We start from the raw sequence: 26,361 nt of genomic DNA, 5'->3' as shown, positions 1-26,361 counted from the left end.
GGACCCGCTCTTTTGTGCTGCCCAGGTGAGGTGCAGAGTGTGCACTCTCAAGTGCTCCCACAGGTGAGGGGCAGGGACAGCTCTCCCACTCTGATGACCTCTGGGCCAGCTCTCCTGCCTGCCATAGGTGACAAGGTGTGAGGTAGGGGGTAGCATCGCTTCCTCAGTTATGTCACCACCTAGCAGACAAGGGGCAGGGCCATGTCTCCTGCCTGTCACCGGTGAGTGGGGAGGAGGGTGTCTTCTCCGTGTCCATGCCACCATAAGGGAGATGAGTGGTAGGGACAGTCTCCTACACTTTCATCCTCGAGGCCAGCTCACCAACAACTCCTGTAACATGTGTGGTCTGCTCTCCCAAGTACTGTAGTCAGCCCAGGTCGGGCAGCTCTCGGTGCCCCCAGAGTCCACCATTCCACAATATCCCGGTGAGAAATGGGGCCAGTTCTGCACAGCCCTTAGACATAGACATATTGCTAGCAGCAGCCCAGACCAGGAACATCCACTCAGTCTTTGGTGACAACAGACCCCCTGCTGCTGCAGAGCCATGGACCCAGATGTGCCTGCTCCGCCATGGCATTACAGGCCGGGATCTTACCAGGGTCTCAGGTGGCATCACTGGCTACTCACATCAAGCTGTTCCTCACTGCCCTCTTCATTTCTGCCTCTCTTCGCCATGCCCACATCCTTCTGTTTCTCTTTCTCTTTCATTTTCTCCACCACTTACCTGTTCCTCTGAGTGGCACCCAGAGTGTCTGAGTGTCTGGGGTCATCTCAGGAGTGGTCTCAGGAGTGCTATGCCCTGCTTGTGCATTATGGCATTGACAGGGACCATCTTGGGCATGGTCTGCCCCATCCCTATGCCTACCAGACTGGTAGTCATCTCAGGCTAGTTCCCTGTCACCATGGCACCAGTCTGATGGTCATCTCTAGCTAACTCCTCACCTGGCCTGCCCAAGAGGCCCCTTGCAAGGGTTGTCTGTCTCAGACTCACTTCCACCCAGGAACTGCGGTCCCAGATGGTTCTTCTAGGCTCTGGCTTGCTCCCTATCTAGGGAGCCCAGTAGCAAGGCGTCAGACTGTGGTGGAGACTATGGTCTTCTTGGGGGTCACTTTTTTCAAGGGATGTTAGGCTACTAATCAATCTTTCAAATGTTCAAAGGTTGGAACATTGATCATAGATATAGTCTTTCCTCTGTCACCTACCACTCACCTGTGACACAGCAGCCACACCTGCAACACCCCTAGGGGCAGGGACTTTCTCTATTCTTATTGTTCCTCTGGGAGGAAAAAACCGTCACTCTCAAATAGCAGCCCATAGGTAGAACACAGCCCTATTTCAGACACTATCTAGTAAATAGTAAATTAATCACATGCTGTGATCCAAACCCTGTAAGCCAGTTGCAAGGTCAGATTTATATTGATTTTTTTTGCACAGGACACACACCACAAACAAATGTCGAAGTTCGGGGTTGGGGATTTAGCTCAGTGGTAGAGTGCTTGCCTAGCAAGAGCAAGGCCCTGGGTTCAGTCCCCAGCTCCGGAAAAAAAAAGAAAAAAAATGTCAAAGTTCAGGTCCATGAAAGCCACAGGTCTTTTCCGATTAATTATCACTGCATGCAGCTGATTCTTTAGCCCTGGAAGCTCCACTCATTAAAAAGGTTTTGTGTTTCTTTTTAAACATTTTTTTCCTGTATTAAAAAAAAAAAACCTATCTGTGTGTGTGTGTGTGTGTGTGTGTGTGTGTGTGTGTGTGTGTGTGTGTGTTTGCAATGCCTGGGGAAGCCAGAAGAGGGCGTCAGATCCCCCAGGAGAGGAATTAAAGACAGTTGTGAGCTGCCATGTGGGTGCTGGGAACCAAACACAGGTCCTCTGGAAGAGCAGCCAGTACTTAAAACCATTGGTCCATCTCTCCAGCTCCAGGCTTTGCGTTTCTATTCTGTTTATTTCCATAAGAAGCTGTCTTCGGCTGTCCTGGGAAGAACCACCCCTGAACTTCCCTGAACAGCAGGGCAGTCTGAACAGCTATGGAGATGCTGGGAGAATATGTGGCTGTGTTGGACCCCTCCCTGTCACAGCTCCCTACCAGCCAGCCAGCCTCACATGCCTATATGGGGTGGGGGGGTGAGGGGGGAACATACGTACGGCACCAGCATTTCATTTCCTGCAGTGGTGTGGGAACCTTGTGGGAAGGAACTGGTCTGAGAGACACGAGGGCATTTCTGTAACTCAAAGGGGATGAGTAGCCATGCCTTCCTTGTTCCATTTAAACTACAGTAACATGAATAACGTGCCTTCTAAGTTTTCGTTTACCTCATGACTATTCAGCCTGGTTCAAGCACAGACCCATGCGTGACCCTCCTCTGGACAGTCACTTCAGGTATCTGCAGAGTTTTTCAAAGTCCTTTGGCCAGTCAGGATAAACCTAAGTAAACACTCAGCCTGGCACAGCCTTCTCTGTAATTGGCAGCAGACCTTGTCAGTGGTTGGCTGAAGCGGGAGCGTTACTGACTACAGCTGTCTGTCCTTAAGTCCATCCAGGAAAGAAATGGATAGGGTGAACTTGATTTGTTTTCAGTGACTCCGTACCTATTCTTTATGTCCGAGGCATCCTTCTTTAAATTCTCACAAACTGTCCACCAAATAATCCATCAGGATAAGAATACATGTGGGTGGGTCCCTTAAAATGTCTCCCAGGCATCATTCCCAAGAAATCTGACTTTCCTAATATTTAGAGCTCAGTGCTTTCTAAGCACATCTCTCTAGCTGGCTTCTCTGTCTGCCGTTCTTATCTGATTACAGTCATTTGCTGCTCAGCATGTGTGTGTGAGCATGCACGTGCACATGTGGGAGTCAGAGACGACCTGCAGGCATTCGTTTTCTCCTTCTACCTTACGGTTCCCAGAGAAGAAACTCAGGCCACCAGCTTGGTAACGAGCACTTTTACCTGATCCTCCATTTGCAGCCTCTTTATCCTAATAAACTCAGTTTTTCAGGTGAATCTTACTTTAATAAAATCCTGGATATGGGACTGGGTGGCAGTGGTGCATGCCTGTAATCCCAGCACTTGTGAGGCAGAGGCAGGAGGATCTCCGAGTTCCAGGGCAGCCTAGTCTTCAGGGGGAGTTCCAGGACAGTTGTGCTACATAGCGAAACCATGTCTTGAACCAAACCAAACCAAACCAAACCAAACCAAACCAAACCAAACCAAACCAAACTAAACCAAAACGAATTTTTCAATAAATTTCAGAGGAATATTAAAAGGAAAACCTATCAAAAAACACTGGCTGCAGTGAGGGCCTCCTTAGACATCAATCTTAAGGATCCTTACACTAGCAAGAGAGGCGCAGAATAAAATTTGACGTATACAAACTTCTCAGAAGCCGAGAGCATGGCCTGTATTAGGAGAGCTTCTTATGTTGACTCTAAGTGCGGGCCTGGGTGGTGCAGAGGACCAGTTACCTACCACCCCTTCTCCCACGTGCACTTGGCTCAAGTGCTTTGATGCTGGCTGATGGGGTTGCGATTTTCTACTATGCCGTGCCTGCGCTCTGTCACACTGAATGGATAATGACATTTTTATCTGGACTAATGTGATGTGAGACGGGGCATGTGCGATGAAAATGTTAAGAAGTAATGCAGAGAAAATATCACAGGACAGCGGAGCGTGGTCCATATGTTGGCCCATTGCCATCATTTCGGGCTCTTTTCCCCCCTTGCGTTATGTATCACTGTAATAGAATGTCTACGCCTGTGTGAGTTGAATACACAAAGCAAAGGCTGTATGGATGGGGCGTGTGGCCCTGCAGCTCCCTCCCTGTGTTTTCAGACCAGCAGGTGAGTGTGGTTTCTGGACAGACACAAGCCCAGAGGAAACCCAATGCTCTTCACCTAGGTCCTAAGCCTGCCGCTCACTTTGCTGTGTTCCATCTCCATAGGACAATGGGCGGTTTTTAATTTTTGTTTTACCCAACATTTTCAAGATGCACATATGTTGTACTTTTAATCACATAAAATATTGATACCATTTGGTTTTAAAAATGGATTTCATCTGGGGGTTGTTGTGGACTGAATGTTTGTGTCCTCTTGAAATCCATATGCTGTTCCATATCTAATTCCCAGTTTAGCTGGATTTAGAATGTGGCCTCTCAGGAAACCATTAACATTAAATGAAATCATAAGATTGATCCAGGGAATGATGGTGTGTGCCTGTAATTACAGCATCCAGAAGGCCACGGTAGGAGAATATGACTTTTAGGCTAGCCTAGGCCACATAGTAAGTTTAAGGCCAGCCTGAGCTACACAGTGAGACACTGTCTCAAAAGGAGGATCTTGCGAGCACATAGCATAATGGTTGTCCACCTGCAAATCACAAAAGAGGAGCCACCAAAAGCCACAACTGATGGGAGGGATCCTGTTCTCCAATTGCAGTCTCTATAACTGAGAGAAAACAGCTATCTATTGTTTAAACCAGTCTATAGTGTTTTGCTACTACAATCTTGAGTTAGCCAAGCCTATGTTATTTCTAGAGAAGACAGTCTGAAAATGGGACTAGCTGATTATTCAGTAACTGTAGTTGCTGAGAATAAAGTCCTCAATTTGGTTCTTACTTAGCCTGGACTTTAGTATATAAATTCAGTCAGTGCCCAGTGTTTTCCAAAGGATTTGACCAACTGTCTCAGAAGAATGGTGTGGACAGAAGGCATGTGGGTGAAGTTTAACTCATGACCAAGGAAAGGTCAGGCATTCCCCTTCTCAAAGGAACACCCATGATGCTCTTCAGAATCCCACCTTTGGCATTTTCCTTTGAGGGGGAAGGATTTGGCTTGGGTAGTGTGCACTGGCTCCAAGAAGAGCAAGCACTCACAGTCATTGCCGATGACTATGATTCCACTCCCTGGTGATTCATTTCCAGTGGCGGAAATGCAGCCACTTTATATTGTCACTGGCAGAATGGAAATAATGGTGCCACCTTTGAGGTGCTGCAACCACAATTAAAAACAAAACATGTAAAGCCCCTAGCAGTAGTCAGGAGTGCTCCAAACAAGGCGCCTGTCCTGTGGAGAATCCATCCCCAGGCCGGGTTGGGCAGCAGGAATCCTTCCCTGCACCTCTCTTCTTCCTCACAGACAGCTCCCCATTGGGCCCTCACACTTGGCCTCACTGTGTCAATGCTGCTTGCACCCCTTCACCTTTCTCTCCTCGTTCTGGTTCAGACTTTGCCACTGGAAGAGTACCGTCATTCTGCCTCTTGAAGATGAAGGTCATACGGTAGGCACCTTTGACATCTAAGTCCAGAAGCTGACCTGTAGGTGTGCTCTAAACCAACCTACCCAAGTCTTTTTACTTCCCAATCCACCTCAAAACCCAGTCACTCATGTAGGATGATGTCATATGCAGGTGGAGGCAGGAACAGGATAGAATGAGGCCTGTCATTGGATGAGAAGGAAGGATGGGCGGGAGAAAAGTTTTAGAGGAGGAGGAGACTGGAGAAGAGGAGCTGAGAGAACATGGAGGCAGATGTTAAGATTTCTCTCTGCACATTTACAGGTTGTTATGAATATTCTTAAGGGATAGATGTATACAGGATTTTGTGTCTCTAGATGAGCCAACTGTATCTTATGTAGGTGAGCAATTATATCTTATCAATTGGATCAGAGGTTATTGTGTTGTGTGTTCTTTCATGTGGTGATTCAATTGAGTTCAAGAGAGTATGTGGTAGCTGGACATGCTGGGCCGCCATGGAATTAGGATGTGTATGCTGGCATGGTGGCAACCTGCCTTGGGAACTAGATGGGAAGAGAGATTGTTGCCAGGCTCAGAGAGTAGCCATCGGCAGTGTGATATGGGATGGAGCTTAGTGGGTGAGACGCTTTGTTGCCTGAGATGAAAATACCCCACAGATGTCTTGTGGCCCTACAGTGCCGGCTATAGTGTGAGATAAAAGAACCTTATTTAATTTTACTGCAATACACTCATGACACTGATCTTCTAAATGACTGTGGTTTGTATATTCATTTTGCTAAAATGCTCTGAGCATCCTCACTGACTGAAGGACACAGTACGAGTTTCTTAGCTGTCTCCCAGAGCCCACAAGAAACAGAATTCTGCAGAAGACTATGCCAGTCATTTCTGAAGCAAGTATTCCCTGGTCAATCCTTCAGATAAGACCACAGACCAGACTAGAAACTTGACGGTTATACCAAGAGGCCCTGAGCAGAGGATCCCAGCTAAGTCATGTGTGAAGTTTGAGTTACAGAAACAAAGGTTTAGTTGTTTCAAGCTGTAAGTTTGAGTAAAAAGTTGTTACAAAATAACAAGAATAACAAGTAACAGGTTTTCATTATCCCCTCTTTATTGAAGGTTTATTTATTTTTTACTAAAAAACCATCTTTTTAGTACCTGTTGCATCCTTACTCAGCTGATTCTCTAGAAGTGTCTAAGTCAATGGTGCTTAACCTTCCTGATGCTGTCACTGCCCCCCCCTTACCACAGTTCCTCATGTTGTAGTGATCCCCAACCATAAGGTTATTTTTTTTTAATTTAGAGAATACTTTATTAGTTTTTGTAATCAAACCCACGTATATAAGACCTTACATATTTAATACAGTGTGTTACCCCTGTACAAATGGAAAAAACTTAAGTTCAACATTTCTAGACCAATATGGCTGTTAATTTCTGTACAGTGCCAACTCAACACAGTAAACGGGGATACTTTTTTCCAAAGTTGACAGCACAGGTAAAGTTTCAAAAAATTCAAATTATATATCTGTATATATATATTTATATTTATATAAAAAGACCAATAATAGCAGTGTGTTATGCATCAACAGCAGCAACAGCTTTTCCAGGTTCTACAGTCATCTGAACAAAACTGTAGAGACATCCAGCATACTCCATTAAAAAAAAAAAAGTAAAAAAACAAAACCCGAGAAAACAGCACAGTTCTGTTACTCTTGTGGTACCTGGCACCATTTTTTTTTTTAAATTAGCTTCTCAATCATCATCTGGAAAGAAAACATTCTGAGCAACATCATTAAAAACAGCTCTGATAAAGCACGGTCACTACTACGTATCATAAAGCAGGTACAAACTATTTTACATCCACAGAGGTATGATACAGTACTGTCCTACATCTATAATACTAGAGGATACAATTTAAAAGGCATTATTTGAGACTTGATTCTACTTTTCCAGCAGAGGGCCCAAAGGATGGTGTGACACAGCTTTGTAAAGAAACATACTCTAGACAGGATTTCCTTTCACTAGTGGCACAGTTCTAAGGATTCATTCTCTCCATGAATGTCAGCTAAAACCGTTATTAAAAAAATGAAATATCCCTAGAACAAAACCGTATAACCACCGGATTCACATGAAGATGACCTAGTGGAGACAAGCTGGACCTCACCTTACCAACAAGCTATCAAATCTGTTATGTTTAAACAGTGAGACCTCCAAGGAAGGAGATGCCAAGTAGTGCTTCAAAGCTTCGGACCACAATCAAACACAGCATCCTTTTCAACAGAAGCAGAAGCTCATCTGAATATGCTCAAGGATGCTGACATCAACATTTAATCATCTCCTCACTCATCCAGGAAGAGGGGGAGATCAGTTACTACTGTACTTTATTGTGTTCAACCAAATCACCATGTTACAAAAATAGCAAGCTGCCATAATAAAAAATAAGGCTCCTCTATCCAGCACCAGATAGCATCATTTTACTTTCAAGCCTAGAAATTGCACACTTGTATATAAACCAATCGAAGATGAGGATTGAGAGTTCATCTTGGTGGATTTTTCCTTTGATGAATATGAAGTGTCCTTCCTTATCTTTTTTGATGACTTTTAATTGAAAATTGATTTTATTTGATATTAGAATGGCTACTCCAGCTTGCTTCTTCTGTCCATTTGCTTGGAAAGTTGTTTTCCAGCCTTTCACTCTGAGGTAGTGTCTGTCTTTGTCTCTGAGGTGTGTTTCCTGTAGGCAGCAGAATGCAGGGTCCTCATTGCGTATCCAGTTTGTTAATCTATGTCTTTTTATTGGGGAGTTGAGGCCATTGATGTTGAGAGATATTAAGGAATAGTGATTATTGCTTCCTGTTATATTCATATTTGGATGTGAGGTTATGTTTGTGTGCTTTCATTCTCTTTGTTTTGTTGCCAAGACGATTAGTTTCTTGCTTCTTCTAGGGTATAGCTTGCCTCCTTATGTTGGGCTTTACCCTTTATTATCCTTTGTAGTGCTGGATTTGTAGAAAGATATTGTGTAAATTTGGTTTTGTCATGGAATATCTTGGTTTCTCCATCTATGTTAATTGAGAGTTTTGCAGGATACAGTAACCTGGGCTGGCATTTGTGTTCTCTTAGGGTCTGTATGACATCTGTCCAGGATCTTCTGGCCTTCATAGTTTCTGGCGAAAAGTCTGGTGTGATTCTGATAGGTCTGCCTTTATATGTTACTTGACCTTTTTCCCTTACTGCTTTTAATATTCTTTCTTTATTTTGTGCGTTTGGTGTTTTGACAATTATGTGACGGGAGGAGTTTCTTTTCTGGTCCAATCTATTTGGAGTTCTGTAGGCTTCTTGTATGCCTATGGGTATCTCTTTTTTTAGGTTAGGGAAGTTTTCTTCTATGATTTTGTTGAAGATATTTACTGGTCCTTTGAGCTGGGAGTCTTCACTCTCTTCTATACCTATTATCCTTAGGTTTGATCTTCTCATTGAGTCCTGGATTTCGTGTATGTTTTGGACCAGTAGCTTTTTCCGCTTTACATTATCTTTGACAGTTGAGTCAATGATTTCTATGGAATCTTCTGCTCCCGAGATTCTCTCTTCCATCTCTTGTATTCTGTTGGTGAAGCTTGTATCTACAGCTCCTTGTCTTTTCTTTTGATTTTCTATGTCCAGGGTTGTTTCCATGTGTTCTTTCTTGATTGCTTCTATTTCCATTTTTAATTCCTTCAACTGTTTGATTGTGTTTTCCTGGAATTCTTTCAGGGATTTTTGCGATTCCTCTCTGTAGGCTTCTACTTGTTCTCTAAGGGAGTTCTTTATGTCTTTCTTGAAGTCCTCCAGCATCATGATCAAATATGATTTTAAAACTAGATCTTGCTTTTCTGGTGTGTTTGGATATTCCGTGTTTGCTTTGGTGGGAGAATTGGGCTCTGATGATGCCATGTAGTCTTGGTTTCTGTTGCTTGGGTTCCTGCGCTTGCCTCTCACCATCAGATTATCTCTAGTGTTACTTTGTTCTGCTATTTCTGACTGTGGCTAAACTGTCCTATAAGCCTGTGTGTCAGGAGTGCTGTAGACCTGTTTTCCTGTTTTCTTTCAGCCAGTTATGGGGACAGAGTGTTCTGCTTTCGGGCGTGTAGTTTTTCCTCTCTACAGGTCTTCAGCTGTTCCTGTGGGCCTGTGTCTTGAGTTCACCAGGCAGGTTTCTTGCAGGGGAAAAGTTGGTCCTACCTGTGGTTCCAAGGCTCAAGTTTGCTCGTGGGTTACTGCCTAAGTCCTCTCCGCGGCGGCAGCAACCGGGAAGATCTGCGCCGCTCTTTCCGGGAGCCTCCGTGCACCAGGGTTCCAGATGACGTTTGGTGTTTTCCTCTGGCGTCTGGATGTGCACAGAGTGCAGTCTCTTCTGGTTTCCCAGGCGTGTCTGCCTCTCTGAAGGTTTAGCTCTCCCTCCCACGGGATTTGGGTGCAGAGAACTGTTTATCCGGTCTGTTTCCTTCAGGTTCCGGCGGTGTCTCAGGCGCAGGGGTCCTCCCGCTCCTGGGCCCTTCCCTACGGGAACCCAGAGGCCTTATACAGTTGCCTCTTGGGCCAGGGATGTGGGCAGGGGTGGGCAGTGTTGGTGGTCTCCTCCGCTCTGCAGCCTCAGGAGTGCCCACCTGATCAGGCGGTGAGGTCTCTCTCCCACGGGGTTTGGGAGCAGAGAGCTGCTGCGGGCCAGGATCCTCGGGTCCATAAGTTTATTTTTATTGCCACTTCATAACTGTAATTTTACTGTTACGAGTTGTAATATAACTATCTGTTTTCCATAGTCTTAGGTGACCTCCATGAAAGGGGTCACGCCCCACATGTTGAGAACCACTGGACTAATTGATAAACTACTGAGTTGATTTTAAAGGCATTCAGGATCCATCAATAGACTGAGATGCTCTTTTTGTCTTAGCACGAATGAGCTCAGGGTAGATTTTGACATTTGGCTCCGAGCAAAACACCAGATATTCACACTGAGTCTACATCTTCCTTCTGGCATGGTATCTGAATCTTTCTGACTTTGGGTTCCTCGCCCCAGGGCGTGTTCTAATTGTAGTGGACTATAATGTCCCATTCCATAACATTCTAGGATCCCAAAGAAGCTTTTTATTGTTGTTTGAGTGTAAAATACCTCCCCAGAGGCTTATATGTGTTCTTTGGTTTGGTTGTTTTGGGGTTGTGGGGGTAAAGGGGTAAAACAAATTCTCACTCTATAACCTTGAGTTTCCTAGGATACTCTATGTAGACCAAGATGCCCTCGAATTCACAGAAATCTGTCTGCCTGTCTCCAAAAATCAGGATTAAAGGTGTGTATCTCCATGCCCAGCTAGTCCCTCTATATATTATATTATAATATATAATAATATAATTACATATAAACTACATATATAATTTTCACATTTGGTCTGTAGATGGAGGTGCTGCTTTTAGGATCTTCTGGAGAAGGTAGATCATTAGGGATAGGTCTGCAGGCTGACCTCACTTCCTCTCTACTGTCTGTTTACTAACTGCACATGCAATGTATCCAGCTGTCTCTTGTTCCAGCCTCTGTGCCTTTCATGCCATCATGGGCTCTGTCCCTTCTTGAACTGTGGTCCAAGAGAAAGCTTTCTTTTCTTAGGTTGCTGTCATTCGGTGGTTTGGCACAGCAAAGCAAAACATAGCTAATAGAGTACTAAATATTAGGTTAAGAATTTGCTTGGGATCATGGGAAAAAGGCAGCCATCTTCTAAATTTGGGTCAGTAGGGGAGTCATAGCTATAACCCCATTTACTTGAAGTGACATATCCCATCTATTAAAAAACATTTTCATCTCTTTGACATATTGACTTTAGAAATCCATGATGACAGAACCTGGTTATTTTTGTGTTAAATAATTTTGTACAAGTAGAATTAAGAATGTCAAACCATCTGACTCCTGTTGCTTTCTTGCCCAAATCAGGTACCATAGTTCCTCTGCCCCTCAATATATCTGCTCTTAGGTTACAACTCCGCTCTCTGCAGATCTGATCGTATGAACTCAAGGGGGGAAAACAAAACAACTCAGCATTTAAAAGCCTTTGGAAGTCTGGAAGTTCGGAGAACAGCATCTCACTGAGGATTGGGGGAAAAGTATTTCCCATTCAGAGAATGGGAAAGCAAGGGTCTCTTGAGTTATATGATGTTGCTAAAATTATGTGAGCCCCACATGCTGATGTCGTACGGATAAGCAAGTTGTTTGCTGGTGTGTGAAGACTAAGATAAGAATCAGAGTACAGACTTGTACCTGATTGCAAAACCACACCCTGGAAACCCGCCGGTACCCGTTAGATGGGACTGGAGAAGAGATCCCAGAGGTACATTTGCAGTTCTCATCTGCTCCAGAAGGATTTGCCACATGCGTCTGGGGACATCTGGCCTCTTGAAAGCTAAACAACAACAACAAAAGTGCTCTCTCCCACCAGAGAGTTCTGAGCAAGTCACTCCTCCATTTCTGAGCATTTAACAGTCGGCTGCCCCTGACGCAGGGCAGCAGCCTCTTCGAGCCTCAACCCACTTCTGCAATTCTTTTCCCTCTGCTTCCTCTCTTGCACACTCTGTTTCCGCCTGAGCGAGCTCCCCTATACTCCAAGCAAGCCGTGCACTGCTCTGGCTAGGTGCCTGTGTACCTACCTACCTTAGCACCTTCTTCCCCTGTCCAATCCTAACATCTGCTTCAGGGCATTCTTCAGAACAAGAGAAGAGGTCTGTCAATGGCCTCCAGTGCTTGGTCATTATGCTGTAATTTCTGAGTCTTGTCACACTGCTACACTATAACGTTGGTAAAGACAGATCAACAAACGTAAGACCTTAACGTTTCTTCCTGTTTGGTGGCGCAGTTTGAATCTGGACTATTGATTCACCAAAGGTCCTGTCTTAGAGATTTGGCTCTGCTATTGGAACTGGCACAACTTTAAGAGGTAGGGCCTGGTGGGAGCCCTGCCAGTTACTGGGAGTGTGCCTTCGAAGGGAATCCCATGGCTTCTTCCTCTTCCCTTTCTTCTCTTTCACTTCCGGGCTTCTGGTGGAGAGGTTGTGCCCTGACTGTGTTCCCTCCCTGACACACTGCTGCCCCCTCTACTCAGAAGAGATTTAAAAGCTGTCCATCAACCAAGTGCCCACAACACTGAGCTAAAATATCTTTTGGGGAGGGCGGGGGCGGGGCATGGTGATTATCAATGGTATTTGCTATAGTATCTCAGTGCTGACTATCACAGTTGGCCTGAGGGCAGCCATGTTTAAGAATTAAAGTTAGAGGGGCAATATCCAAACCCACGAGCTTACTGAAGGGGCCTTTAAAAACGAATACCTTGAAATATACTCTAACTGTTGACTAACAAAAGAAAAATTAATTCTAGCTAATGAAACTTACCACTTCCTTCAGCCACTACACCCCTGCTGAAAGCCACCTAGATATTAAAAACATCCGTGAGTCATTTTTATGCAAAATTCCCTGCTGATACACATCAGCTCCAGCCACCTAGATGAATAATCAAGTGTCATTTCCAATAAGTCAGAGACTCCTGTCAAGAGTTGTGGCCAATTAGAACTTACTCCAGTGAGGAGGTGGATGCTGAGGTTGCCAAGCAACAGCCAAGCTGTAAAGCACATTGTGAAGCTCTTTTCCATTTAACCAGCGGCAAGTTGGGAGTGACATTATGATTCCAGCCAAAGAAAGACAAATTATAACCCAGGATGGGGTATCGATGATGAGGAGTGTGTTTCCTTTTAAATGCAAATGGGAAATGAACACTTAAAAGTAGAATTTAAACAGTCCATCATTATTCTGATTTTAATTAGAAGATTAGGTGTCAGTGGGATACAACTGTGTCTCAGGATAATGGTCTCGTGCCGCTAGATAAATACTCAGATATCCTGGAAAATGGGTAACTGGTCAGACAGGGACAATGTATTTTTAGAATCCGAAGTATTTATTACCACAGCTACCCTGGTTTATAATGACTTTTATTTTTATTGTTCAGAAGGATTAAGAAATAAAAGCAAATATTAAAAATAAACCGCCAGCAGCTGATGCTGCCAAGAGAAAGCTGCTCGCTCCAGCATTATTGGAAAACTCACGTCTGCCACAGGAGCCCCTGTACTGACTGCAGGAAGAGAGCCCAAAGCCATGACAATGGCCGCAACTGTGCACAGACGTTCGCACTGAAACGGTCCGAGCCGTGCGTTCACTCATAAGCTGGATGCATCAACTTGAATTTTAAGCAATTGTAGCCATTCTTGAGTAATACATCTTCTCCCAGGCAGGAGAGGCCCGTGGGGAGTAATGAGCACATATGCCTCTGTCTATAAGACTCATACATTATTGACTCTGCCTTCCCGACAGGAAACATCTGGATGAAAGTGAGAAATTAGGCAGAGAGCTGCAGCCCTCGGTGCTGCGCGGGATGCCAGCCTTCCTTGTTGGCTCCACGTTGTGGAAACAGGCCCCTGTGCATTACCGTGTGGGTGACAAACATCCCCAGGGTCTCGCTGGTCTCCTGTATCTGCTCAGTCCTTGTTTATCTGGGTCACTGAGCAAATGTCCACCACTTAGAAGATTCTGAGGCCAGAACTCGTAAGCTGCCTACAGGGGTTGACTGCTAAGTGTTGCTAAGGGGTTGTGTGTAGAGGCTTGGTTTTTAGGATTGTGCTATTAGGAAGTGCTGTGGACCTTTAGTAGCTAAGTTACTGGGAGCATGACTTTGAAAGGGATCGTGGGACCCTGGCCAGTTTTTATCTCTGCTCTGACTCTAGATGTGACCACTCGTTCCAACAGGTACTCTGTAATGGCATGCCACCACCTGCCGTTCCCACTGGAGGCCAAGCCAGTGGAGATGATTGATTTTAGACTTTGACTTTGCTAAATGGCAAGCTAACCAGACCTTTTATCTTGATGGGTTCCCTGTCCTGGGTATTTTATTGTAGCGATGCAAAGTTGACTAATATGATGGATGTCGGGTTGTTGTCCTTGAAGCACTAGAAAATGAGGCTGACAGTGGGAACCGCGAAGACCTACTATCCAACAGCACCATTTTACTCAATCACAAACTGTGGTACTAACTCCCCAGGTGTTTACCTCTGAAAAACCATGAGTCCAGAGTAAGCAAAGCTAAACTGATCATCAGACATCTTTCTAACATTTTCAAGTGTGTGATGAATCTAATAGCTCGTCATAGTTTATCAAGTTACTCATCCATGGAGGCCTTTTTATCCTCCATGATTTCAAATCCCTCTCCTTGGTAGTTGTACTAATCAGATTTCTGCCACTACCGCAAAACATCTAAGACAGCCAACTTATGCTAAGGATCTTTTTCTCTTGGCTCACACTTTTGGACAGTTTGGCCTGTGGTCATACAGCCTGTGGCGTGACAGCATGTTATGGCTGGGGTTCCTGTTAAAGCAAAGCCTCTGACTTCGTAGCCAGGAAGCAAGAGAAGGAGATGTTTGGGATGCCACAGTCCCCAGATGCACCTCCTACCAACTCCCAGGACTGCCACACTGAGGACCCGGCCTCTACCACACAGGCCTTCAGAGGCCTTCAGGATCCCGGCCATAGCAGAAGCCATCCTGTCTCCCCACATCAGAGGGGTTGTCAGCTTCCTCCTCAAAGCGCTCTCCCCTCTTGTGTGCCTGATGGCCACCTGCCACTCTCCTGCTGACTCTCGCAATCTTACATGAGTTTGTGAAAGTTGTCCCTTCGGGTTGAAAGAGTTCAGCAGGAAAACACAGATGCACAGTTTCCACTGTGTCTCCCCTTCCTGATGAGTTATGACATTTAAAAATGAAACGAACACTAACCTGGGTGAGGGCATCCCATTATTTGTGCGTTTCCCTTGGAGAAGCGTAAATTAAATTTCAATTTTGCTTCCTGAACTTAAGTCCATTTACTTCCTGATTCACAATAAAACTGAGCACGGGTTCAGGCTTACTCACAGCCTTTGGTGAGGACTTTACTGAAAGAGTGTCAAGGCTTAAATAAATCTCCCAGCTGCCCTTTTAAAGGCACAGACACTTTTGGAGGATGGGTGGAAAATATGCCAGGTTAACCAGGCAAAATTTTCTTCTATGAAAAAGTCAGATGTGTTCTTGGTATCCCTCAGTAGCCTGTCCTGTAAGTCCCAGTCACTAGTCCATCAGCAGACTCTGAGTCTGCTGGCCTCTTCTACCTGAGGTAGAGAGGCATCAGTCACATTCGCTCTGGCTATGCATGTTCTCCAGTAAGTCTAAAGCCAAAAGGCAATTTGTTTTTAGATGAAAATGTGACTCACTTGACTCATAGCTTTTCCAAACAAACAAAGCCACACAAACGCACATGTGCACAACTCGTAGGTGTGTGTGCACATACACAACGACCCTAAAGTAATTCTAAGCACTGTTGACCAAGGCAGCCTTACATTAGATAAGTGAAGTGGATGGGTGATCACAGTCTAAGGAAGCCTCCAGAGGTCAACAGGGTGTGTGTGTTAGGGAAGGAGGTGGGTGGCACATAGGTGCAGGTAGGTAGGGAAGACCATACCAAAGAGCTGCTAAAGAGCCAAAGGAAATTCTCTCAATACAAGGAAAAGCAGGTATTTTATTTTATTTTAAAATAACCCTTGGACAGGGGTTGGGGGTGGTGATAAACTCTGAAGTTTGGTGGCAAAAGTTCAAAAGCCACGTATTCAGGAAGGAGTGGAGCTGTTGCAGTTGCACAGTGATTTCTGTGCAGCGGTGTGCCTGGACTCCCTCATTCTCCTTTGTCTCTTTGTGACCTGCCCTTTCTACTTTCATGTGTATGGCTTATGTGTTTGCAAGGAGAGAGACAACAGTCGGCTTCATCTTCTTAACCTTCTCAGTTATGTGTCTACGGGTGGGTGTGCCCATGTAAGCATGGCTGCCCTAGGAGACTGGAAGCATCCGGTTCCTTGGAGGTGGAGTTATAGGAGGTTGTGAGCCAACTGACGTGAGTGCTGGGAACCAAACTTGGGTCCTCTGTGAGAGCAATGTGCACTCTTAACCAAGGAACCATCTCTCACAGTCCCTTAATGGCTCTTCTTGATAAAATGATCTCCCTTTCGTTGATGTTTTGGCCACACAGCAACAACTAAGAAAGTTTCTTTGTTTTTTTGATTCTTCATTCACCCATTGATGTCATCACACCTGAGTACTTACTTGTTAGATGGCCTATATATGCAGATAAAAGTTAAAAAGGGAACATAACACAAAAAAGAAAAACAAAACTCTGTCTCCTGAAGCAACCACGCAGCAGGGTGAGACACAGAACAAACAGTAAATATGTAAGCGGAATGAACCCTTAGAGTCACTGAGAGAAGTAAGAAAGAAATGGCAGGGCCTGGAAAAGTGGTAGATTTGAGGTATAGTGACAGAGAACCAAGCATACATACACGGGCTGACCCATCCTGGCTGAGGTAGAGTCATGGAGCAGCTCATAAAGCCCACAAGCTCTCAGGCACTTTAGACGGTTCGAGTCCGTGGGACTTGGAGTAGCAAGAATTAGGTTCTGCGGTTGGTTTGTTTTGTTTTGTTTTGTTTTGTTTTGTTTTGTTTTGTTTTGAGACAAGGCCTCACTGAGACAAGACTTACTCTGACTTCAAATTTGTAATTCTCCTGCCTCTACTTCATGAATGCTGGGAACGAATTGTGATCTGCCTCTGGTTCCATAATGGGAACCAGTGATCTAGAGGTGAAAAGTTCAAGGAAGCATCTAGAAGCCATCAGGGTTACATTTGCTGCAGAAGGAGGACACACTTGGGCAGCCTACCCTGTCTGTTATCTCCTCCTTCCACAAGTGGTTGGAGAAACTGTCAGGGAGGCAATGCAAACACCAGCTTTTAAATGCACAGTTGGTAGGGAATGGAAGGCCACTGGACTGAGGAGGGAAATGCCCAGTCTTCAAGAATTCATGACATCCCATGGAGCTCGACAGTCACTGTATTTGTCTTAAAGATGATGTTACTCTGGCTATCCACCTAGAGTTCTGCTTGGAGAACATTTCTTTTCCCCCCCAGTCCCCACCCCCATCACCCATGGCCAGTGCTTTTACATCTAAGAGTTTGAAGTTCACAATCTCAGACCTGGTCAGGGCCTCCAGGGTGGGAATTTGCATCTGAACAGGCTCCCCAGGATACACCATAGTATGAGAAACTGTTCTACTTCTTTTCCTCCTGAGTGCCTCAAAGTGCCTCAAGCCACTGTCTCCGGACAGCCAGGTATGCAGTGGGAACCATTGATTGATGGTACCTGGGTGTGTGAGATGCCAGAGAAATGGAAGGCGCTTTGCTTTCCGTATAATGATTTGGCTGAGGGCCCCAGCAGGTGAGCCACTTTGATGTGCCACCTGGGCAAGCCTTGCACCTGGTCCAGCTTCTTGCTATACTTTGGGGAAGAAGCCAGATCCTTAAGGAACTGGGTCCATGCTTCCTATCTCTTACCTCGTTCAATTTTTCAGGACTGAATGCAGACATCAGGGCACCTCTGACTTCCTCCCATCTTCTGTCACGTAACATCAGGACACTGTCTGCTATCAGCTTGGGTTCCAGACCTGAGGCCTAATGGAAAGCAACAAGCAGATTGTTAGCACCCTCAGAGCTAAAGCCACCTTAGTAGCTGTCCTAGTTAGCTTTAACTGTCAATCAAGTCATCTGAGAATAGAGTCTCAATTGAGGGATTGAACAGATCAGACTAGGCTGTAGGCATGTTTGGGGAGGTTATCTTGTTTGTTAGTTGATGGAGGAGGGCCCAGCCCACTGTGGGCAGCGCTATTCCCTGGGCCAGTGGTCCTGGGCTGTGTAAGCAGCTAGCTAAGCATGAACCTATCAGGGAGTCAGCAATCAGCATTCTTCCACGGTTTCTGCTTCAAGATCTTGGTTGAGTTCTGGCCCTGACCTCCTTCAGTGATGTACTGTGATCTGTCTGGATGGACAAGCCAAATACATTCTTCCCACCCCCAAACGCCCCCACCCCCGCAAAGCTGCTTTTGGTCAGAGTGCTTTATCACAGGACATAAAACACACACACACACACACACACACACACACACACACACCCCTACCTGTTAACGTCCCCTAGTGACCCAAAGCTAGGCTTCTCTTGCACAGAGAAAGATCTAGCACCCACAACTGAGGCCAACAGAGACAGCCTCGTCACAGTGTGGACATCATCAAAAGCACTCAGTAGCCTCTGTGTACTCTGAGGCACCTTCGAGGCCCTCTGAGGATGACCAAAGTGAAGGGTTGAGGGTCACATCTGAATTTTGTGACAAGAGATTTAGGGTGTCTGGATTGGTTGAGTTTGGCTCAAAGATGGCTGAGTCACAGATTCACGTTCTTAGGATCTTGGAGGTGAGAAAAAGGACTTACGAATAGGTTTCCTTCAGAAGCACCTCAGGAAAGCTGTTTGAAAGGGTTTATCTGCTCTGGTGGGTCTGTGTTCTAGTATTCACTGGGTTTTTCTTTTTTAACTTTAATTTTGAAAATTTCATATGTGAGCTCTGTATTGACAACACCCCAGTCCTTCTTCTCCCAGGCCCATCCCTGCCGACTCCCTCTCAAACCCACGATCTTTTACTCTTCAGTTCTAGATACACACAAGTTCATTTAGAACTGCTCAGATGTGTTTAGAGCTGGCCTTTGGGATTGGATAACCTACAGGGGCCTCATCCTTAGAGAAGTCCAATTCTCCCTCTCTCAGCACTTGTCTCAGGGCTTGTCCATTGCTCTTCACTGGGGCTGAAATGTTGCGAGACCTCCCTATATCTGTTGGTATGTCAACTGGTATTGTCACCTATTAGGCCTTGTCATCCTTTTTCTTCTGTTGAAAATATATATATTTCTTCATATAATATATTCTGATTACAAGTTCCGCTCCCCTCTCCTCCTCCCAAGGTCTTTTTTTTCCAAGCCTTGTTTAGGCAACAGTTGAGAGTTCCTGTATACAGCTCCCCTGTCATGTAGAAGACATGGTAGCGCTCTGGTCCTATGGCTATTATAGTCTTTCTCCCTCTTAGATGTTCCCTGAGCCTGAGGTGTAGGAGTTTGTGTTGTAGATGTATTAACTGGGGATGGGCACCCCATGGTCCGTTGTCCTTTGCATTTTGACTAATTGTAGCTTTCAGTAAGGGTCTCTGTTGGCTGCAAAAAGAAGCTTCTTTGAGGAAGGGTGAGATCAACATTTATCAAGCCAAAGGTGAGACCTGCATTTACATATATGCAAGTCATATGTTCAGAGGGAGGCCTATGAGTGTGCTATGACGCCGGGCAGATGGGAGTTGGAGGAACTCAGCAGGCACAGAGGAGACACAGCCCTGTGTCTGGAGTAGGCCTGGGAGTGTCGTTGTGTTTTCCTTAATCAACATAGATGTGTTAAATGTCCAGTACAAGCATTATGGCTTGAATTGTATCTCCTAAAATGTTATAGATTGAAAACCTAATCCCTACAACCCCATATTTGACCATAGAGATTTTCAAATCTCTTGGTCTTTTAATTAAATCTTAATTAAAATAAAGGAAGCCTATATGGTGAGCCTGAATCCAGTGTGTTTGGTATCTATACAGAATCAATTGGTTCTCTTACGATTAGGACACAGACAGAGGACCATGGGGAATATAGAAGACAGTCATTTAAGCCAAGGATATAGGTCCCAGATGATCAACCCTGATGTCACCCATACTTCCAGGCTTTCCAGAACGGGAAAAAATGCATTTTTGTCTGTGAGTCCCTCGATGTAAGCTGCTGTGCCATGGTCTCCCCAGGAAGCTCTGATAATGTTCACGAGCTGGTTAGAGAGTATTGAATAGGAAAGGCTTTGTGTTGGTCTTTGTATCCGTTTGCTTTCTATTGATATGACAAAGGCCATGACCAAAAGCAACTTGGAGAAGAAAGGGTTTATTTTGCCTTACAGGCCATATTTCATTATGGAGGGAAATCAGGGCAGGAACCTAGGCAGAGGGACATGGCTTACTGATTTGCTCCTAATGGTTTACTTTGCTTGCTTTCTTATACAACCCAGGGTGCCTAGAGGTGGCACCGCCCACAGTGGGCTGAGCCCTCCCTCATCAGTCCCGAATAATATTTTTGTGAAATGCCCCACAGACTTGCTTGCAGACAAATCTAATGGGGGCTTTTTCTCAGTTGAGGCTCCCTCTTCCCAGATGATTCTAGCTTGTGTCAAGCTGACAAAAGACTGACCAGCATAGCCTTCATGAGGCTGACAATTGAGTGGACAGCATTGCAGAGATGAGAGAGTCTTCTCCAAGGGAAGGTTGTGTGTGGGGGCATGCTATAGGGTGACAAGGTCAGGAGGTCTCTAAGGATCTGCCTTGTAGAAACTGAGCCAAGAAATATACAAAGGAGTCCCTAACCACTGTCTCCTTCCCCTCTTTCCCCCAGAACATGCTTATCCATCCTAAAAGCAGCTATCCTAGTGATGCCCCCACTGTTGGTCATGTGGCCCCGGCCCTGCAGATGCAGGAGGATTACAGGACTAAGCACTCTGCAGAACCATGTGTGCCATGGGGCCCCGCTATTTCCTTTCACAGTTTTAATTATAGCTGAAGCTTGAAGCCAGCCATCATAACTCAAACGCCTTGTAAAAAAACTCCTATTTAGAGGAAAATTATAATTTTCTGATAAAATATGAACACTCAAAATAAGCCATAAAACATAACTGCAAAGTATCTAGAGGATTTAATTATATATTAGAACCAAGTTGCTGGGATATTTTTTCTGCAAAGGAATACCGCTCTTTATTTAGAATGAGGTTCTTTAGGAGTGCCGTGGCCACTAAATTATGGTTTTATGGAATTTTTGGAACATAATCTGTTTATTTAGGTTCCAGAGTCAAAGGAGGAAATCATACATTTTGGATATTTATAGAGTGGCAAAGCCCCAGCCTGTGCCACACTGGCTAAGACTTTTCGTTTGGAAGAAAAGCGAGACACAGGTTTATACAGTTCTGCTAAGACAGACTCAATCGGCGAATCAGGATCAAGACTGATTTGATCCGTCCTCAAGACCCACGCGGTGGGGGTCTGAGGAGCTGGCTCAGGGGGCAGAATGCTTGCCCTGCACTGAGGCTTTGGGTTCAACACATGGAACCCAGGCTAAAACAGATGGATGTTGTAGTCTTAGCGCCGGGGATGCGGACACAGGCAGATCTATGGCCGTCCAGCTGAGCCTATGTAGCAAGCAAGCTCTAGGACAACGGGACCACCTGTCTCAGAATAAAAGCCAAAACCCAAAAGGACGGCACCTGGAATGACATCTGACACAAAAGACTGAAGGTCTGTGTCTCTGCTGCTTTGAATCTTACATTTAAAGGGAAAATACCCGACTCTCCATGCAATACGGGCTTAGACTCTCAACCTAGCCCCTTAGCCTGTTGTGTCCTTGGCCTACAAGCTTTGTTTTGGAGCCCTCCATTGTTTTGTTTTTGCGTTTTTCTTTTTCTTTTTTGATAATCAAAGTCGGGGTAACACTCACAGGAGTGTTTCATGTCTAAACATGTACTAGAATAAAATGAACAGTCTTCGGTCATTTCAAAAGACAGAGAGAAGGTGTTGATGTCAAGAGTAGTGGCTACCGTTTTTGTGACTGTGACCAAATACACAAGAAGCAGCTTAGAGAGGAGAGGTTTGTTTGGGCCTATGCTTTGAGGGGATATAGTTCTTCGTTGGTCAGGGAAGGCCTGCAGCAGACTCTGTGGTCGTTGGGGGTGGGGACCGTGTGCCAGCTGCTTGCTACCATTTCAGAAAGCAGAGAGGGGTCGGGCAGAAAGTAGGCCATGTCCCCCAGAGATCTCTTCTTCCAGTGAAGCCTAAAAGCTCCCCACCTCCCAAAATAGACTGTTGGCTGGAAGCTGAGTGTTCAGATGCATGAGCCTCTGGGACAGGCTCACATCCAAACCTTTAGCCAAGGTACGTCCAAGTTCTTTCAGTGGCGTGTGTATAGCATACAGAACCCATAGCATGTTAGGGCAGGGAACGGCAGCCAGCACATAGGAAAGAAAGCCCGGTGTGATGTCTCATGCCTGTCACCCCAGAACATGGGAGATGAGTGTAAGGCTGGGGTGGGCTACAGGGTGAGACCCTGTCAACCAAAATCAGAACAAACACCTCAAACAAAGAAAATACACAGAGAGAGAGAGGAGAGAGAGAGAGAGAGAGAGAGAGAGAGAGAGAGAGAGAGAGAGAGAGGAGAGAGGAGAGAGAGAAGAAATAGAGCAGAAAGTCTTGAGTATTTCATAAATGATTTGGATTTTGTTGTCCAACTCATTTGCCACAGGTATGTGCCTTTGTGTCATTGTGTGTCTACGTGTGTGTGTCAACATCAAAAAAATCTATTTTTTAACTGTTGCACATGGCTGGTTTCATACTATTAGTCCAAAAAAAAAAAAAAGAAAAGAAAAGAAAGAAAAAAAGAAAAAGAAAAAGAAAGAATGAAACCTTTGGGTCATCTCTCTCCACTTCAAGCTTATCAATCACAAGTTTGAAATCTCTTTGATCAGCCAAGGCCAGCCCACTCCATCCTTAGGGCCACCACCCTGGCTGAGGTCACCATTATCTCTGCCCTAACTGATTGCCTTGCCTCCAGCCTTATCACACCCATCCATTTTCCACACTGCAGAATCTTCCCAAAGTGTGAAAGTTGATCTCCGAGGCAGGAGAGTGAACTGAAGGCTACAGCGGGGTGAGGAAGGGGAGGGGCTGACCAAGGGGTTCTGAGCTGCGGTTAGGAGGAAGCAGGAAGCTGGTGTGCTTTAGATGGTGGGGCTTTAGATGACAACAAGGGGCTGGGTGGCAAAACGCTAAAAGAGGATATGCTGTTATTCTTCTGTGAGGGAGATAAGTGATAGAGAAGACAGGCGTGAGGAACCAGGGACATCACGCAGTGTATGGTTGTCTTGTTGTTATGCACAATCATTACATTTACAACTGTATTATTATTATGCGAGCATGACAATTTCAGAGTCCATTCTCTCTGTCCACCGTTATGTGGGGCCCAGATTGAACTCAGGCTGTCAGGCTTGCACAGGGAACACTTTTACTCCACAAACCATCCCACCGGCCCTTATTATGCTTGCTGGCATTAGTTAGAAGAAAAAAGTCGGGGCTGGGGATTTAGCTCAGTGGTAGAGCGCTTACCTAGGAAGCGCAAGGCCCTGGGTTCCGTCCCCAGCTCCGAAAAAAAGAACCAAAAAAAGTCGACAGAAGCAGAAACCTAACCCCAGCTCACAAGTCCTCCTCGTGAGACTTCTTCTCACTTGTTTGTAAGCCAAGGATAGTTCTCACGAGCCCCTGCCCCTCCCAGACACACCACAGGGACCTCTTTGGTTTGGTTTGGTTTTTTTTTTTTTTCTTTTCTTTTTTTCTTTTCGTGTGGTCATCTGTGTGTAAGTGAACACGTGTGCCTTTGCATGCAAAGGCCAGAGGTCAACCTTGAGTATCATTCCTTGGGGACCATCCAACATTTTTCTTGAGATAGGGTCTTTCACTGGCCTGCAACTTACCAAGCAAATCAGACAGACTGACCAGTGAACCTTGGGACAGTCTGTCTCTGACTCCATTGCTCTGGGATTATAAGCCCAGGCTGCTTTTACATGGGTTCCAGGCATCAGGTTCCCATCTCATGTTTGTCAAGCCCTTCTCTCTTCTCTATTGGAACAGCATGGGGCTTTCTGGAAGCCCTTGCTAGACTTAGGAAGATAATGCAGTGGTCTGGGTCTGGGTAAGCTTTAGGAGTGGTCTACCCAGGCCTCAGTTTCCTGATCTATAAACCATCAATGATAGAGTTATTTATATTCTAACAGGGTTGTGAGGTTTCTCACTTAACAAATGTTTATTGGATAAAGCAAAACCCTGACTTGGGTGCTTGAAATACATTTATGAACAAAACAAAATTCTCTGTCTACACCAATTCTAGAGGAAGAAGGCAGGCAGAAGCATAAGGAATGACTTGCCCACAGTGGACAAGCAAGGTCTGTGTTAAATGTATCATTCAATGCTGGGCCCTTAGAGTATGTGACATCTGGGCAAACCTTTTGGGGAACATGGGTCGGAGGAGTCAACCTGCAGGCATGGAAATCATTTCAGTAAAGATACTAAGTCGTGTCCTATGAACCTCAAGGAACAAGCAAGGCTGGACAATGGGTGATGCGTGGATGGTGGAGAGGTCACCTGTGTGTGAGGGACCATGAAGCCTCCAAGGACTTCTATTCTGAATGACAAGGGAAGCATGGTGAATTTTGTTTTTGAGATAGGATCTTGTTTAAAAGCCCACAATGGCCTGGAATTTGTTATCCTTTATTGTGACAATTCTGGAATTCTGATTTCTTTTTTAAAAACCAGAAGTATTATAAAATCTGTTTTTGTTTTAATCTCCAGTGTGGGGATATAGGGCTGCTTCGGACTGTCAGCAGCAGCTGACTATGATTTGCCTCGTGCTGTAGCAGAGGGGTGCTTTTTGCCAGGTGCAGATAGTGTCTGTGATTGTGTGATGTTTGGAATTCTGGCAACTTTTCAGAGTATATAAATGCTAGGACCCTGAGAGGTGGAGTTGTTGGTTGTTCATTGTTCATTGTTCATGGGGGTTGGTTGTAATTTATTAGTAGTTGTGCTCAAAGAAGTAAAGAAATTAGATTCAAGGATCTCTCTCCCTCTATCCTCTTTCTTATATCCTGATACGGGGTGAAACTGATGTGGACAAAGGGTGGGAAAAGAAGAACACAGAGTAGCAAAGACCAGCTACAATCCTCCTGCCTCTGTACTGGGACTATCAGTATATCCACCATGTCTGCACACAGAAGTATTTTGAATAGAGGCTTCAATCTGGAGCCTACTTGGTATTTTGGGATCACTCTGCATCAGTGCTTAAAACAAACTGTGGAGAGCCAGGACACAGACAGAAAGAAACTTTTGGAAAAACACAAAGATAAGGAGAGGAGTGGCCTGTGTTAGTGGCCAGACGAGAGAAAGAGATTTCGTGTGTTTTGGGAGATAGAGTCAATAGAATTTCCTGATGGGTTGTTATGGGGTGGGAAAGTGTGGTCCTGATCTTCATTGTCAGCCTGACTGAATCTGGAATCACCTAGGAGATACACCTCTCTCTCTCTCTCTCTCTCTCTCTCTCTCTCTCTCTCTCTCTGCATGCAAGTTTGTGTATTTATATCTGTTTTCTGATTACCAGATGCCTCGTGCTTCCAACACGTGCCTCCTCACCATGGATGACTCTTTCTTCAGCTTGTGAGGCAGAATTAGCACTTCCTCCCTAAGTTTCCTTCTTGCCATGGCTTTGGTCTACAAGTCAGGGCCTGACTAATAAGGAGACCAGAGTCAAGGATGACACGGAGAGTTTTGAACTGAGCAACCAGGAGGATTGTATTGACACATTTAAGATACTTAGAACATCCTTGGCCTGCACTACTTGAGACAACTTCCTGCCATTCAGCCAATGCCATGACACCACTTCATTTTAAGGGTCTGAGCCTTCTCACCAGCTCATCTAACTCTTGGTCCTTCCCCCTACCCTAAACCCTCCCCCTCCCTGTCCCCAGCCCTTTTCTTGTTTATCTGCTAGAACACAGCTGAAAACTCCTCCTGAGGGAAACTCCATTCCCTCATACAAATAGTACATTTCATTCCTACCTTTTATATGTATAAGCCAAAATAATTTTTAAAGGAATTTTTAAAGAAGGACTTTTAGGAGTCAGCACAAGTTCACGAACAGCAAATGGTGCCACAGTAACTTTTTCATTCTCTTTTCTTTCCCAAACACATATCTGTAGATGTGGGAAACAGGGCATTTATGACTTACTTCCAAGACATTCTTATGGAGAAGGAAATGGGTGGGTAAATAATTCTTTTGGGTATTTTTATGGCTGATAGAACAAAGACAGATAAACTCTACCAGTCTGGAGTGAAACAGAAAACCAAAGGCTTCTACATTGAGGCTAATCTAATTATTGCGTACGTTATTTGTTACTGGCATAATAAACTACTGATTTTCAGTAATCAAAACCGAGATCAATGCTCTGAGGAGCACAATTGGACATTAAGCCGACCATCGCCCGAGCCAACAAACGCTGATTCC

The 26,361-nt window shown here is 45.1% G+C and overlaps 1 protein-coding gene and 1 non-coding gene across 3 annotated transcripts in view; both read right to left on the bottom strand.

Annotated features, from left to right (window-relative positions):
- Tbxas1 (thromboxane A synthase 1) overlaps nucleotides 1-26,361 on the bottom strand; it is a 159,944-nt gene that overhangs the window by 68,738 nt on the left and 64,845 nt on the right. For both annotated transcript variants that reach the window (NM_012687.2, XM_087656007.1), the window contains 1 exon segment: nucleotides 17,709-17,825. In NM_012687.2, coding sequence (NP_036819.1) covers nucleotides 17,709-17,825 — 117 coding nt within the window.
- LOC120102680 (small nucleolar RNA SNORA17) lies at nucleotides 1,122-1,252 on the bottom strand. Its single transcript, XR_015687373.1, has one exon. It is a non-coding gene; the product is annotated as a small nucleolar RNA SNORA17 (small nucleolar RNA).

This window comes from Rattus norvegicus, chromosome 4 (assembly GCF_021556685.1).
Source record: "Rattus norvegicus strain SHRSP/BbbUtx chromosome 4, alternate assembly SHRSP_T2T, whole genome shotgun sequence".
NCBI classification, from domain to species: Eukaryota; Metazoa; Chordata; class Mammalia; order Rodentia; family Muridae; genus Rattus; species Rattus norvegicus.
The sequence above is the reverse complement of the archived record's forward strand: the minus strand, read 5'-3'. Positions and strand labels throughout refer to the sequence as shown.